This window comes from Equus asinus, chromosome 15 (genome assembly GCF_041296235.1).
Source record: "Equus asinus isolate D_3611 breed Donkey chromosome 15, EquAss-T2T_v2, whole genome shotgun sequence".
Taxonomy (NCBI): Eukaryota; Metazoa; Chordata; class Mammalia; order Perissodactyla; family Equidae; genus Equus; species Equus asinus.
Window position 1 is genome coordinate 23,122,621 of NC_091804.1, and position 13,683 is coordinate 23,136,303.

Here is a 13,683-nt window from a genome sequence, read left to right on the forward strand (position 1 = left end):
ACAATTCCAGGCCACATTACTGAAGTCATGCTCTGCTCCATTTAACCACATCACTCCCCTTACCATTGGGGGCGCCCCATCTTTAAAATAAAATCCAAGATCCACACCATGGCCTATGAGGCCCTGCTTGGTGGTCCAGCCTCTCTCCAACTCTCCCTTTTGCCCATTACACTGTGGCCAAGATGGCTTCTCTCTGTTCTTTGAACACACCCGTGTTTTTCTTCCTCTGGGCCTTTGCACAGGTCTTTCTCTCTGCTTGGAACTGGATTGTAAGCCCTATAAGAGTGGGGACTGTGTTTGGTTTTATTTGACTCTGTATCCCCAAGCATTTAACCTAGTAAATAATAGACACTCAATAAATGCCAGCTGTAATAGGTCTTAATAAATAATTCTTGAATCAACGTGCCTGATGCTTTTCTACTGATTTGTTCAATCTTTACCACAGCCCTGTGAGGTAGGAGCTATCATTAGCTCCCTCTTATAGAAAAAAAAACCCCCAGGAACTCAGCTAAGATTTGAACCCCAGAAGGAGGGGTTTTTTCACCTCTCATTGAGTATAGGGCCGTGAGAGTGAGGTGGTACACCACAGGCCAGCTCCTAGATTCTAGATGCTTGTAGGCTTCCTCCAGCAGGAGGTATTGGGTCTGGGCTGGAAAGCTGGCAAGACTTGGGTCTGCAAAGGCCCTAAGAGAGCATTCCAGGTAGAAGGAACAGCAATGAGCAAGGTAGGGAGGCAGGAAGATGTAGATCTTGGGACCTCCCAACTCAGGGCTGGGCCAACCCAGGACACACAGCCAGCTGGGTCCCAGGGCGCTGTGGGCTGGGGGTCTCCAGAGGCAGGACCCCCACTGGCGGGTGTTGTGGCCGGGCGTCACTCTGCAGTCCCTCTCTCCAGGCTGTGGGCTGGGGCGCCCCCAGGGACGCTGGCTGGGCGCTCCCACGCCCCGTCGAGGCAGGACGTTCCCACGAGGGGGCGGCCCTGGAAAAGGCTGTGGGGCGGGCCCGGCGGGCGCCAGCGCTCTGGTCCCTCGGCAGCAGCGCATTCTCCGTTACTCGCCTGGTAGACCCGGGTCGCGCTGCCGCTGCCGCTGCCGCGAGCCGCGAGGTGAGTGAGTGGGTGGGCGAGCCCCAGCTGGGGAGGGTGGGGATGCGGCTTGGACTCCAGCTTTCACCACCCGGTCGGTGCTCTTGTGGTCCCCCCATAGAAGAGGGTCGGGAGTCTTCTGGCAGCTGAGAGTTGAGGACTCCTGGGGAATTATCCTCTGTCTGCATATGGGGCACCATCTCTTTCCCCGAATGTAGATTACCCCTTCCCTCTCCCCGTATGTGGCGCGCCCCCACCTACTTATCACTGATGGGGAGCCCTTCCTTCCCAGATGTGGGGGCCCCCTCCCACTTACCACGTATGGTATACCCCCTCCCTCTCTCTACTTATGGGGTGTCCCTCTCTCTCCCCAGATATGAGGAGCCCTTTCTCTTTCCAAAAGTGGGATACCCCCTTCCTGTCCCCACATGTGTGCTCCTCTTCCTCCCTCTCACCCAGTTTGGTCCTTGTCCTCTTCTAAAGCCACCTCCATGGGATGCCAGACCCTGGGACTTCCCTGGGGGGGAGGGGGGTTGGGCTTGGGCTCCGTCTGTCCCCCTCCCCCACCAGTTCTAGCAGAGCAGGCTCTCCGTGCACGTAGGCAGCCAATTAGGGGGGAAGGGGTGGGGGCCAGACCATCTGTGCAGAGATCTTGGCAGATGGCCCTGTAGGGAAGAGAGGTAGCCCCAGGACCAGCTCCCTCCCTACCTGGCCTCCCACCCAGTTTCGTCTAGGGGCAAACAACTGAAGGAGGTTTCCCAACCTGGCCAGGCTGAGCTGGGGCTGGAACCAGAACCCAGGCTTCCAGCCCCAAACTGTTCAGATCCTGCCTTAAGAGTCAGGCCTCCTCCCACTTCTCAGATGGGAATTGAGGTTCCAGGAGAGGGTTCCAACTGTCTCCGATCCCCATCTACCCCCAAAGGGATATCAGGCAAAATTAGAAGGGTCATGGGCATGCAGGTGACCTTGAAATCCTGCCCTCTTCCCACAACTCCTGAGAAAGGGTTTCTCTGTCTGGGCCCTGAGGAGTAGGGCAGAGGGCACTGTGGGGGCAGGACTCATCCACCCCACCCCCAGATGTTCTTCAGAGCTGCCTGGAGCTTGGTGCTGAGGAGAGGAGGACTCGGATCGCGAGGGATCCACAGCCCAGGAGACACCGGTGAGACCTGGACATCTGCCTCCCTTGCCTAGCTGTGAGGCTAGGGGCAGGAGTCCTCTGCCGGCTGCCCCTGTCCTTTCATGGTGCCCTGGGCCTAGCGCAGAGCCATTGCCCGCAATCCTGCTCCTTGGTCCTGGGCCACGTTCCTCCAAGAAATGGAGCTCACAGGGTGAGCAGACAGCAGCTCTGTCCATTCCAAGCTTGCTCAGGGCCCAAACCCCAAACCTCAGGCCCCTGAGGGCTTTGTGTCCTGAGGTGGAGGGTGCTGACAGAAACTTGGACCTCCTTTCCAGACCCTGGTGTCAGTGCTAGTTAGAAGAAAGAGGCCTAAAGCAGGAGAGACTTCAGCCAGATAGCAGAAGGGCCGTCCTGACCCTCGGGGGAATAATAACAGATAACGTTTATTGAGCCCTGACTGTGCACCCCAAGCTACAATAAACATTTTATACAGATTAACACATTTAGACTTCACAACAACCATGTGAGGTGGATGTTGTGCTGTTATCTCCATTTCTCAGATGAACAAACTGAGGCCCGAAGACCTAGATATTAAAAGAGCCAGGGACTCCTCGCTCAAAGCAGTTCCAATGCTATCCTGGTAAGGTGGTACCAATGCCCTCCTTGTGGGCATCTCTGGTGACAATAAACAGAAGAAGCTTTGTTGAGACCCTCCTAGTGCCCAGCCTTGTTCTGGACACCCACACGGAGCCCTCCAGGGCTTGGCCATCAGGGAAAGCTTCCAGGAATGGGAGCCGGTAGTGAAACCAACCTCGATTGATCAGTGTCATCTACAGAGCAGCTACTGTGTGCTAAGCCTTTGGAGTGTATTATCTTGGAGCTCCCACAACAGTGTGAGGTAGGTTCTCCTATCAGCCCCGCTTCCCAGGTGAGGACCTTGAAGCACAGGGAGGTAAAGGGGCTGTTGAACTGGGGCTCAAACCCAGCTGACTCCAAAGCCGTACCGTTGACCACTCACCAAAGGCAGATGGACAGCGCTTTGTAGCGTGCAGAGCAGTTTCACATCAGACTCTCAGGCTCCTCTCACTGAGCCTGCGCCCGCCCATTGCCTCTGCCTGACATGCCCTCGTCAGCTCAGATCTCCCTAGAGAGCAGGGGAGTTGAAGCCAGAGGGGCTGAACTGCAGCCCTGGCCCGGCTCCTTATTACTCTGTGGATTTCAGCAAGTCACCTAGCTGCTCAGTTTCTTCATCTGTGAAGTGGAGATGCCAGTGTTGCCTGGCTCAGAGTGATGCGGAGTACATAAGTCAACTCATCTGAAGGCCTTAGAATGGCTCCTGGCACACAGGAAGTGCTCAATAAATGCAGCCCTCTTTATTAATATTATGGGTAGTGCTGGGATGTCCCAGGGGCAGCCTGAACTCAGCTCTTCCCTTGTGCCCACAGCCCATAGCAAGGGGAAGATGCCCCCCTACACCAACTACCACGCCCAGCGCTCCTACCCCATGCCAGACGAGCCCTTCTGCACAGAGCTCAATGCGGAGCAGCGGGCCCTGAAGGAGAAGGAGAAGGGCAGCTGGACCGAGCTGAGCCACGCCGAGAAGGTGGCCTGTAGGTCTAGGGTGGGGCTGGCGGGGGAGAGTGGGCTGGGGGTGACTTTGAAAAGAAGCGTCTGTCAGGGAGCAGTGGGCAGGAAGACCCCCCCCAAGACAGCCAGAACCCCCCCAAATACTGAATGCACATCTGAGGGGGAAAGCACATTCCTTGTTCATGCATCTTTTATTCACTCAACTCTTTGTGCACAGCCTCATGCTAGGCGATCCTGGGGACATAAAAGTGAATCACCTGGATGGTTCTTGCCCTCAGGGTGCTCCCAGTCCAGTGGGGGAACCAACACAAGCCCAGATAACTGTAATATAGGATATGTGGCGAGGGTGAAGTGTGTTCAAGGGGCTGTGAGGACCCAAAGGAGAGAGAGATGAAATCCTGGTGGGCCTTCCAGAGGAGGGCACGTTCTAGTTGACCTTGAATGGTGAGGCTGAGGGTGCTGCCAGGTGGTGGGAACAGCATGGGTAAAGGGTATGGGAGCGGAAGAGCATGGAGGGTCCTAGGCATCAGTGAGTGGTGTAGGGGAAGGAGCAGAGAGAGGCGGTGAGGTGGCCAGGAAAGAAGGGGGCCTGACCCTGGGGAGCAGGAGGGATGTGTGACTCCAATTCCTGCCCACCAGAAGTGCCCCAGGCTCACTCCGATATTTGGAGCCTTGTCACTAGCTCCTGGCCATGCTTTGCATAGAGTAGATGCTCCGTAAGAATTTGCTGACTGCACAGCATCTGCTGCAGGGAGGGGGAGGCTGAACTCCCTAAGGCCAAGAGTTGGCCCAGGGTCCTTGGAATGGATGCACCTGCCGCCCCTACTTCCCCGCCCCCACCTGCCTCCAGTGTACCGGCTCCAGTTCCACGAGACCTTCGCGGAGATGAATCGCCGCTCCAATGAGTGGAAGACAGTGATGGGCTGTGTCTTCTTCTTCTGTGGATTCACAGCTCTGCTGATTTGGTGGCAGCGGGTCTATGGTGAGTGGCAATGCCTCACCCGGCTGCAGCCCTGGGCCATGCCTTTGTGGCCACAGCCACTAGCCAAGCTCTTATAAGGGAACTATGTTGGCACTCATCTGAAGATTTTTGAAAAGTCCCCCAGGGAGGTGCAGGGAGACGGGCAGAGCACAGCTGCTAGGTTGGAATGTAGGGCCTTTACCTCTCTGGGCCTCCATTCCCTCATCTGTAAAATGGGAATGATAGTGCCTACATCTTAGGGTTCTTGTGAGGATTTCATGAGGGAGCTGCAGGCCAGTGCCTGGCACATAGTCATGAATGGTGGTGTTACTGATTGCTGTTATTAACCGTGAGCTTTTCAATATATTGTTTCAGCTGGTCTGACAAAGAGTCCCCAACATACAAGAGCTTAAACAAGATGGAAGTTTTATTCCTCCCTCACAAAAAAGGCCAGGGAAAGTAGGGGGACTCCACAATGTCCGGCTCCTTCTGTCTTGTTGCTCTGCTGTCTTTAACATGCAGCTTCCTTCTTGACATACAAAATGGCTGCTCCAGCTCCAGCCATAAAGCCTACATTCCAGTCAAGAAGAGGAAAAGGGAGGACGCATTCGTCGCTAAGGTCCAAAAATTTCATGCACCTGCTTCTGCTCACATCCTATTGGCTAAAAATGATCACATGACTATAGCTACAAGGGAAGCTGGGCAATGTAGTCTTTAGCTAGGTGGTCACATACCCAGCTGACCATTTATTACCACAGAAGAGTGATTCTCAAAGTGTGGTCCCTGGACCAACAGCTTCACTTGGCTCCTAGTTAGAAATGCAAATTCTCAGCCCTCCTCTGAGTCTACTGTCAGTCACTCGAAGCGTGGGGCCCAGCAGTGTGTGTTTTAACAGACCTCCAGGTGATTCTGATGCCCACTCAGGTCTGAGAAGCACTGCTCTGGAAGAAGGGAGAGGAGACCAGGAAGAACTGGCAGTCTCTGCCTTAATTGACTTCACCTGATCTTGTTTCTTCTTCTGCAAAACTGTGATGGGAATTCCTACCTTGCGTGAGGATGAAACGAGAGCCTTTGGGAAAACTCTAGGCTAGCCTAATGTGTGGTACTAACAGGTGCCCATAAAGACATTTTCTCTCTTGCCCACCCGCTGGGATAGAAAGTACCAGGGAAGGAGGTCAGGCTGAGTGAGCCTCAGGGGCAGAGGGACCAGGAAGTAGGATGTGAGTGGTGTTGGGGACTCCGGCCCCCAGGCCTTCCCTGATCCACAGTCAAGGCTCCTAAAATGCCTCCGTGAGTGCTTCAGCCTCTGGGTTGAGTATTCTCTGCCCAGATTTGTAAAGCGAACACCCCTACCCCACCTCCTACACCCAACCCCTCAGCAAGCGAAAGAAACGCTCTCATCCTGGCCCCTCCTCGATAAGTGGGAGCGCACTCAGTGATTATGGTAGCGCTCATGGATTAGGGGCTTGACATCTGTCCCACACTGTGCCAGCTGCTTTGTAAGTACTAACTCATTCAAGCCCACAACCCTGGTGGATGGGACCTGTTTTTGACAGGTAAGGAAACTGAGGCTCAGAGAGATGAAGTGACTTGTTCAAGGTCACAAACCGATGGAGTGGTGGAGCTGGGATGTGGATTAGACAGACTTCAAACCAGTGCTCCTACTGCCAGTGGGCCCCAGAGTAGGTGAGGAAACGGAGGCTCAGAATGGGGAAGGGCCTTGGCCCAGTTCCCACAGCGGATCTAAGGCAGAGCTGGGATCAGAACCCTGAGGGCCCTGGAGTGACACTTCAGAAAGGAGTGTGGTAGGCAGGGCCGGACAGGGTGGCGGGAGCTCCTGAGCGCAGGGCACCCGAGCCCTGTGACTGGAGAGCCTGCTCCGTGGGAGGCGGCAGGCCTGGCAGGGTGCTGAGCCACCTGTCCCTGCCACATGCCTTCCTGGCAGTGTTCCCTAAGAAGCCCATCACCCTGACGGATGAGTGGAAGGCCCAGCAGCTGCAGCGCATCCTGGATATGAAGGGCAACCCCGTGCAAGGCCTGGCCTCCCAGTGGGACTATGAGAAGAAGCAGTGGAAGAAGTGACAGGCCTCCCAGGCTCCTCCTGCAGCCTCACCCCAGCCCGGAGCTGTGGAGGCCCCTCCCCTCTCCTGAACCCCAATAAAGCTGACCTGTTGTCTCCTGCCTTTCATCTCCGCCTCAGTCTTTACCTCCCGTAAAGCCTACAGGACACCTAAAATTAGGCAGTACAGCAGGTGAGGGGCAAGAATAAGCCACTTTCCGGGGGCTCAGAGCCCAGCTTGTCAGGGAGGGCTTCCTGGAGGAGGAGTGGCTGGGGATGAGTCTTAAAGGATAGGGGGGATTAGGAAAGGCAGGAAGGAGAAGGGAAGGCATTTCAGGCGGAGGGAATGGCTTGAAGAAAGGCAAGGACACTCCTTTATTCAGTCAATTAACAAATATTCATTGAGCACCTACTGTGTGCCAGGTACTAATCCAGGCCCTGGGGATGCAGTGGTGAACAGGACAGACCAAGTCTCTGGCCTCAGGGAGGAGACACCTCCCTCGCTGCGGGAGACAGAAAAATGAATCAGTAAGTGTATTATCCAGCATGTTGCATGGTAATAAGTACTATGATGAAAGAAAACAAAGCAGGATAAAGGAACAGAATTCAAGGGGGTTTGGGGGGGGGTGGGGAAGGCCTCTTGGAGGAGGTGGCATTTGAGAAGAGGTCTGAATGAAACGAGGGAACAAGCCTTGTATCAAAGAACAGCAAGTGCAAAGACCCTGAGGTGGGATTCTGGTTTGCATGTGCGGGAACATCAAGCAGGCCACAGTGACTCCATTCGACTGGAGAGACTGGAGTAGAGTGGCTTGGAGAGAAGAAGGAAAGTGGCTGTGGTGTAGAGGGTTGGTCTTGGGGTGGAAAGCAGATTATACAGGCCTCATGGGATTTTATTCTGAGCATGATGAGAAGTTGCGTCAGTTTGGGTCTCCGAGAAGCTAACGCCAAGAAGGAATTAAAGATGTGAACTGATTTGTGGGGAGTAAAGCCTGTGAAGGCTAAAGGAGAGCATGGGCAGGAGCAGGTGGTGAGAACCTTCTGGCGGTGACACAGGCCTGGCCCCTGTGGGAGGAGAGAAGGGAGGAAGCAGGACTGGATAGGAAGAGCCCTGGGCTTCAGCACGCTTTATGGTCTGCATCCAGCCAGGAGACAGAAACCATAGGGTGACGTAAACGGGCTGTTTAACGTAAAGAATTATTAACCTTGGGGCTGGCCCTGTGGCCGAGTGGTTAAGTTCGTGCGCTCCGCTGCAGGCAGCCCAGTGTTTCGTTGGTTCGAATCCTGGACGCGGACATGGCACTGCTCATCAAACCACGCTGAGGCAGCGTCCCACATGCCACAACTAGAAGGACCCACAATGAAGAATATACAACTACGTACCGGGGGGCTTTGGGGAGAAAAAGGAAAAAAATAAAATCTTTAAAAAAAAAAAGAATTATTAACCTTACACAGGAGAGTAACTACACAGATGGAGAGAGAACTTTAAAGGGTATCCTAGGGAGCATGCCCAGTGAAGGATAACCTTGGATGGGGGTGCCTTCCCCAAGCTGGGGTTCAGACCTCATTGAGAAGGTGTGGCTGAAACCCACTGGATGGTGGGCAGTTTGCTGCACTGCTTGGGCCGGAGCTGTGGGTCACTGGGCAAGAAGGAAGCAACTCTCAGAGGCTTAAGGGAGCTGAGGCTGGCGGGTGGGATGGGGCACCCCTGCAGGTGTGAGGCCTAGAGGGTGTGGTCCCCGCAGTAGGAGGGTTGCAAGATGATGGTCCCCAGGCTGAGGGGCTGCAAGGGCGCTGATAGGCTGTGAACACCGGGCTCCTGGCTGCAGCGCAAGTCCACCAGGTGTCCTCAGACGCTGCTGACCAACCGCACAGCAGGAGCAAGAACACATACATGTCCCAGAACCAGAAAGAGAAGCCAGCTTTCCTCCTGAACTGTCCCCTCCAACACCCTCTACTGGCAAAGCTTAGCGTCTCACTGGAAGGGAGGCTGGGCTCAGAGTCCAGTTCATTATCGTAGGGCAGGCACTGAAGGGCGAATTTGGAGCTAAGAGGCAGCAAATTGAGAGCTGGCACCGCGTCTTTGAGGAAGTCTTGGCCAGGCCAATGGGCAGCCCCAGAGCAAAAGATGCCCATCAGAGGAATCCTGTGCTGGGCAAAATTGACCCATCCCCCAAACCCTGCTGTGCTCAGCTCTTGGCTGGGAGCAGCCCAGGAGGACGGTAGCCTCAGCGTGGACACGGCAGCTGATCTGAAAGTGCAGCAGCTGGAGGTGGTCACACAACTCCCCTCGTCATAGCATAGCCTCCTCAAGGTTCTCCTGAAGACAAGTCCGGGCAGCACACCTCCACTGACACCCTGGATGCCAGTGGAAGGATTCAGCAGAGCAGCTGGGACACGATATTCAGTCAATCAACCAATATTTATTGTGCCTCCACTGTGTACTGGGCTCTGGGAACAGAGGGACTGAGACCTCATTCCAGTCCTCATGAATCTGAAAGGCAGGAATGGGGAGCAGACATTAATCAGAAGGTCAATCCCAATGAATTCTAGGACAAATGAGTGCCGGGAAGGGGATCTACATGGTACTTGGGCTGACCTACAGGGGGAACTGACCTAATCTACAGAAGTTAGGGAGGGCTTCCCTGAGGAAGTGTCCTCAGACTTGAGATATGAAGGATGACCAGGTGTAAACTAGTGAAAGGGGTAGTAGAACAGCACTATAGGCAGAGAAAAGCATGTGCAAAGGCCATGTGGTAGTGAGGACCATGGCATGAGAGAGGAAATAAAGGGATGTCAGAGGAGAAGGAAGAGATAGACAAGGAAGGCGGGGAGGTAGGAGCCTCTCAGGGCCTTGGAGACTTTGCTGCTTCTACTGAAGAGACAAGTCTGGAAGAAAGCAGGGAAAGATGGAGATGGGGAGTACGAGGGGCCAGAGTATGAGGAGCCTTGAACATCCATTTAATTTTTATCTGACCAACCACACAGCAGGAACAAGAACACACACACACACAGACACACACACACACACACACACACATTCCAGAACCAGAAAAAGCAGCCGCCTTTCCTCCTGAAACAGCCTCTTCAGCCCCCTCTACTGGCAGCTGCCTGCAGCTGCCTTGACCCCAGGCTCTCTCTAACCTGAGGGATCCATGCATCAGTCGCTGCCTTAGCATGAGAGACGCGGGGGATCCAGACATGGAGCAAACAGGGGCCTGCCCCCAGGTTTCCCAGCCTGTTGGGCAGGACTGGCATGGGCACAGTCGCACAAATTCCAGTTATAACATAAATAGGTACTCAGGATGTAACGTACAACATGATGACTGTAGCTAACGCTGCTGTCGGACATATGGAAAAGTTGTGAAGAGAGTAAATCTTCAGCTCACATGACAAGGAGAAATGTTTTTCCCTTTTCCTTTTCTTTTTTTTAATCTACATGAGAGGATGGCTGTCAGCTGAACCTATTGTGGTAATCATTTCACAATATATGCAGATCAAACATAATGCTGTTCACCTTAAACTTATTCAGTGATGTATGTCAATTATTTCTCAATAAAACTGGAAAATAATGAAATATCCCGTAACATGCTTTGACTCCATTGTTTTGACCCAGACTCTGATGCTTTGCTGGCAGCAGGAGCCATTGGGACATAACTGAAGATGTCAAAATACATGGACAGTCAAATTTGTTTGGATTAATAAATTGCTAAGGAATCGTGTTGCAGATAACAAAGAAAATTGTCAGAACTGGCCCAGGAAAAATTACATGTTGTACTAGTCAATTTTTCCCCTACAATAATGCTGTGTAAGAAACAACCCCAGAACTTGGCAGCTTACAAAATTGGGCCTTTGTTTCTATCCTTCACGGGCCTGTGGGTTGGCCGAGGCTCTACTGGGATCCACTGGCTTTGGTTCCAGGCTGCAGTTTGGCATTTCGGTTGCTAGGGCTTCCAGAACAAAAGCCCACAGCCTGGAGCTTAAACCACAGAAACGCACTTTCTCGCGGTTCTGGAGGTAGAAGTCCAAGATCGGGGTGGCGGAGGATTGGTTTCTTTGGATGCCTCTCCCCTCGGCTTGTGGACAGCTGCCTTCTTGCTGTGTCTTCATATGGCCTTTCCTCTGTGTGTGTGTGTGTGTGTCCCTGGCGTCTGTGTGTCCAGATTTCCTCTTCTAATAAGGACACCGGTCAGATTGGGTTAGGGCTTTCCCCAACGACCTCATGTTAACTTCATCACCTCTTTAAAGGCCCTGTCTCCAAATACTGTCACATTCTGAAGTGTTGGGGTTAGGACTTATACGCGTTTGCAGGGGACACAGTTCAGCTCATAATAGTTGAGTTCAGGATTATTCCATCAGTCTCCTTGTTCTGGGACCAGGGGCACCTGGGGCACAGTCTTTGCATGGCAGACGAGTCAGAGACTCCTGGGGGGCAGACAGACAATGAGGACACATGGGGACACTCCTAACTAGGGCACACAGAACCAGCACCACATTCTATTGGCCAAAGCGGGTCCCATGGTGTTTCAGTTACTCTTTTTTTTTTGTTTTTCAGATTTTATATTTTTCCTTTTTCTCCCCAAAGCCCCCCGGTACATTGTGTATTCCTAGTTGTGGGTCCTTCTAGTTGTGGCATGTGGGACGCCGCCTCAGGGTGTCTTGATGAGCGGTGCCATGTCCGCGCCCGGGATTCAAACCAGCGAAACCTCGGGCGCTGAAGTGGAGCGCGCGAACTTAACCACTCAGCCACAGGGCTGGCCCTATGTTTCAGTTACTCTTGCCGCATTACAAACCACCCCAAAACTTAGAGGCATCACACAACCATTTTATTATGCTCACCGATTCTGCTGGTCAGGAATTCAGGCAGGGCACAGTGGGAACTGCTTGCCTCTGCTCTAGAACGTCTGGGGCCTCGGCTGGAAACACTCAAAGGCCGTGGCCAGAACCTTCTGGAGGTGTTTTCACTCACACATCTGGTGGTTGATGCTGGCTATCTGCTGGGACCTCAGCAGGAGCTGTCACCTGGAACACCTCTCTGTGGCATCCGCAGGTGCTCTCTCTGTGCAGGCTAGTTTGGGCTCCTTCAAAGCACGGTGGGTGGATCCCAAGAGCAAGTGTTCCAAGAGAGCAAGTGGGAAGTGTACTGCATTTTTATGATCTAGCCTCAGAAGACACATAGCATCACTTCTGTCAAACCCCATTGGTCAAGGCACTCACAGTTTCACCCAGGTTCAAGGTGGAAAGGACATAAACTTCCCTACACGATGGGAGGACATCAAGAGCACAGTGGAAGACGTGAGAAGCATATGAGATGGGAAATATTGTCGTGGTCATCTTTGGAAAATATAGTCTGCCATCCACAGTCAAGCCCACATCAATGGGTAGAGGCAAGGGAAAGTAGAATTGTGAGCAAATAATACAACCTACCACAGATGTGTAGAAATACCAACACAGAATCAAGGTGACAGAAACTCAAGCCACATTGAATCAGATGTTGACTAAGATCCCAACAGAAAATAAAATTATGACATTTAGAGAATCAAATTTGACCTGAAAAAATTGGACCAATTAGAAATAATGGACACAGTAGACAACACACAATGGCAGGAAACCAGTGAAATCAGATGTGGACTAAAAATGACTGAGAGAAGAATTAAATCTTCATGGTGGCATTTACTCTATGAAACCAAGTGATTGTCATGGAAAACTAATTTTGGAAAATTAAATTCAAAATAGGAGACATTAGAAAGAATTTAACTTTGGTCATAAAATAACGGATCAAGGAATTAAATTGGCTTCATGCAGCTTGCTCAAGAAAACTCTTTCTTGATGTATTAGGATTAGTGTAATTCTGATAAAAATATTTGGATTCAAAACTCAAAATAGTCAAAATAGTCCTGGGGTAAATATATCTACGAGGTCAAAACATTTGGGCCAAAATATCCAGTAATATTAAAATTTTCTGTAAAAAAAGAGAAAGATACTCAAAAGACAAATAAGAAACTAAGAAGTATTTATGTGTATGAGTGATAAAGGGCTGATTTCCTTAACACGTTTTTAAAAAAGAAGTCTGACAAATCAGTAAGAAAAAACAAGAATGCAATAGAAAGTGTTACAAAAGTCATGACCAGGAAGATTATAAAAAAAGAAAACAAGTGGCCTAAAAAGTTCTTATGGAAAATTCTAAACATACCGAGAAGAATAGTCTAACAACCTCCATGTGCCTCCCTGGGGTCCACAAATATCTGCTCATGGTCCACTCACTTCCCCATCCCCACCCCTGAATGATTTTAAATACATCCCAGGTGTCACGTTATTTCATCCGTAAATATTTCAGTATGTGTCTCTAAACAATAAGGACTATTTTAATATACACAACCAAAATAGTATTAATGTACGTAAAAAGTCTTAATATTTTCTTAACATTTAGTCAGTACGCAAATTTCCCTGATTGCCTTATAAAAACATTTTCTTGATTTGAATTTTCTTAGAATGAGAATCCATCTTAACTCTAAAGATTGCAGTTGGTTCCTCTGAATCTTTGGTTTTGGTATCAAGGTAATCGCTTCCCTCCTCTTCTATTTTCTGGAAGAGATTGTACAGAAACAGTGTTAATTCTTCTTTTAAACATTTAGTAGAATTCTCCAATGGAATCATCTGAGCCTAGAGATTTTTGGAAGGGGGAAGTTTTTAAACTACAAAATCAATTTCCTTAACTGTTACAGGGCCGTTCAAATGATCTATTTCATATTGGGTGAATTATGGTAGTTTGTACTTTTCGAGTAATAAGTTGCATTTACTGCTATAAATGTCCCTCTGAGCACGACTTTTACTGCTTCCCATAAGTTTTGGTCCTTTGTCTCTAAGTATTTTCTAAT

The 13,683-nt window shown here is 51.2% G+C and overlaps 1 protein-coding gene across 4 annotated transcripts; it reads left to right on the top strand.

Annotated features, from left to right (window-relative positions):
• The first annotated feature begins 972 nt into the window (after positions 1-972).
• COX4I2 (cytochrome c oxidase subunit 4I2) lies at positions 973-6,930 on the top strand. 4 transcript variants are annotated; one of them, XM_044748766.2, is made up of 5 exons: positions 973-1,105; positions 2,162-2,243; positions 3,647-3,811; positions 4,540-4,770; positions 6,695-6,930. In XM_044748766.2, the coding sequence occupies exons 2-5, from the start codon at positions 2,162-2,164 to the stop codon at positions 6,829-6,831; spliced, it is 615 nt and encodes a 204-aa protein (XP_044604701.1). In that variant the 5' UTR covers positions 973-1,105; the 3' UTR covers positions 6,832-6,930. The 4 variants fall into 4 exon arrangements, with proteins under 4 accessions (XP_044604701.1, XP_014700515.1, XP_044604702.1 ...); XM_014845029.3 differs by having other exon boundaries at positions 4,639-4,770; XM_044748767.2 differs by having other exon boundaries at positions 1,042-1,105; positions 2,117-2,243.
• Positions 6,931-13,683: the final 6,753 nt, after the last annotated feature.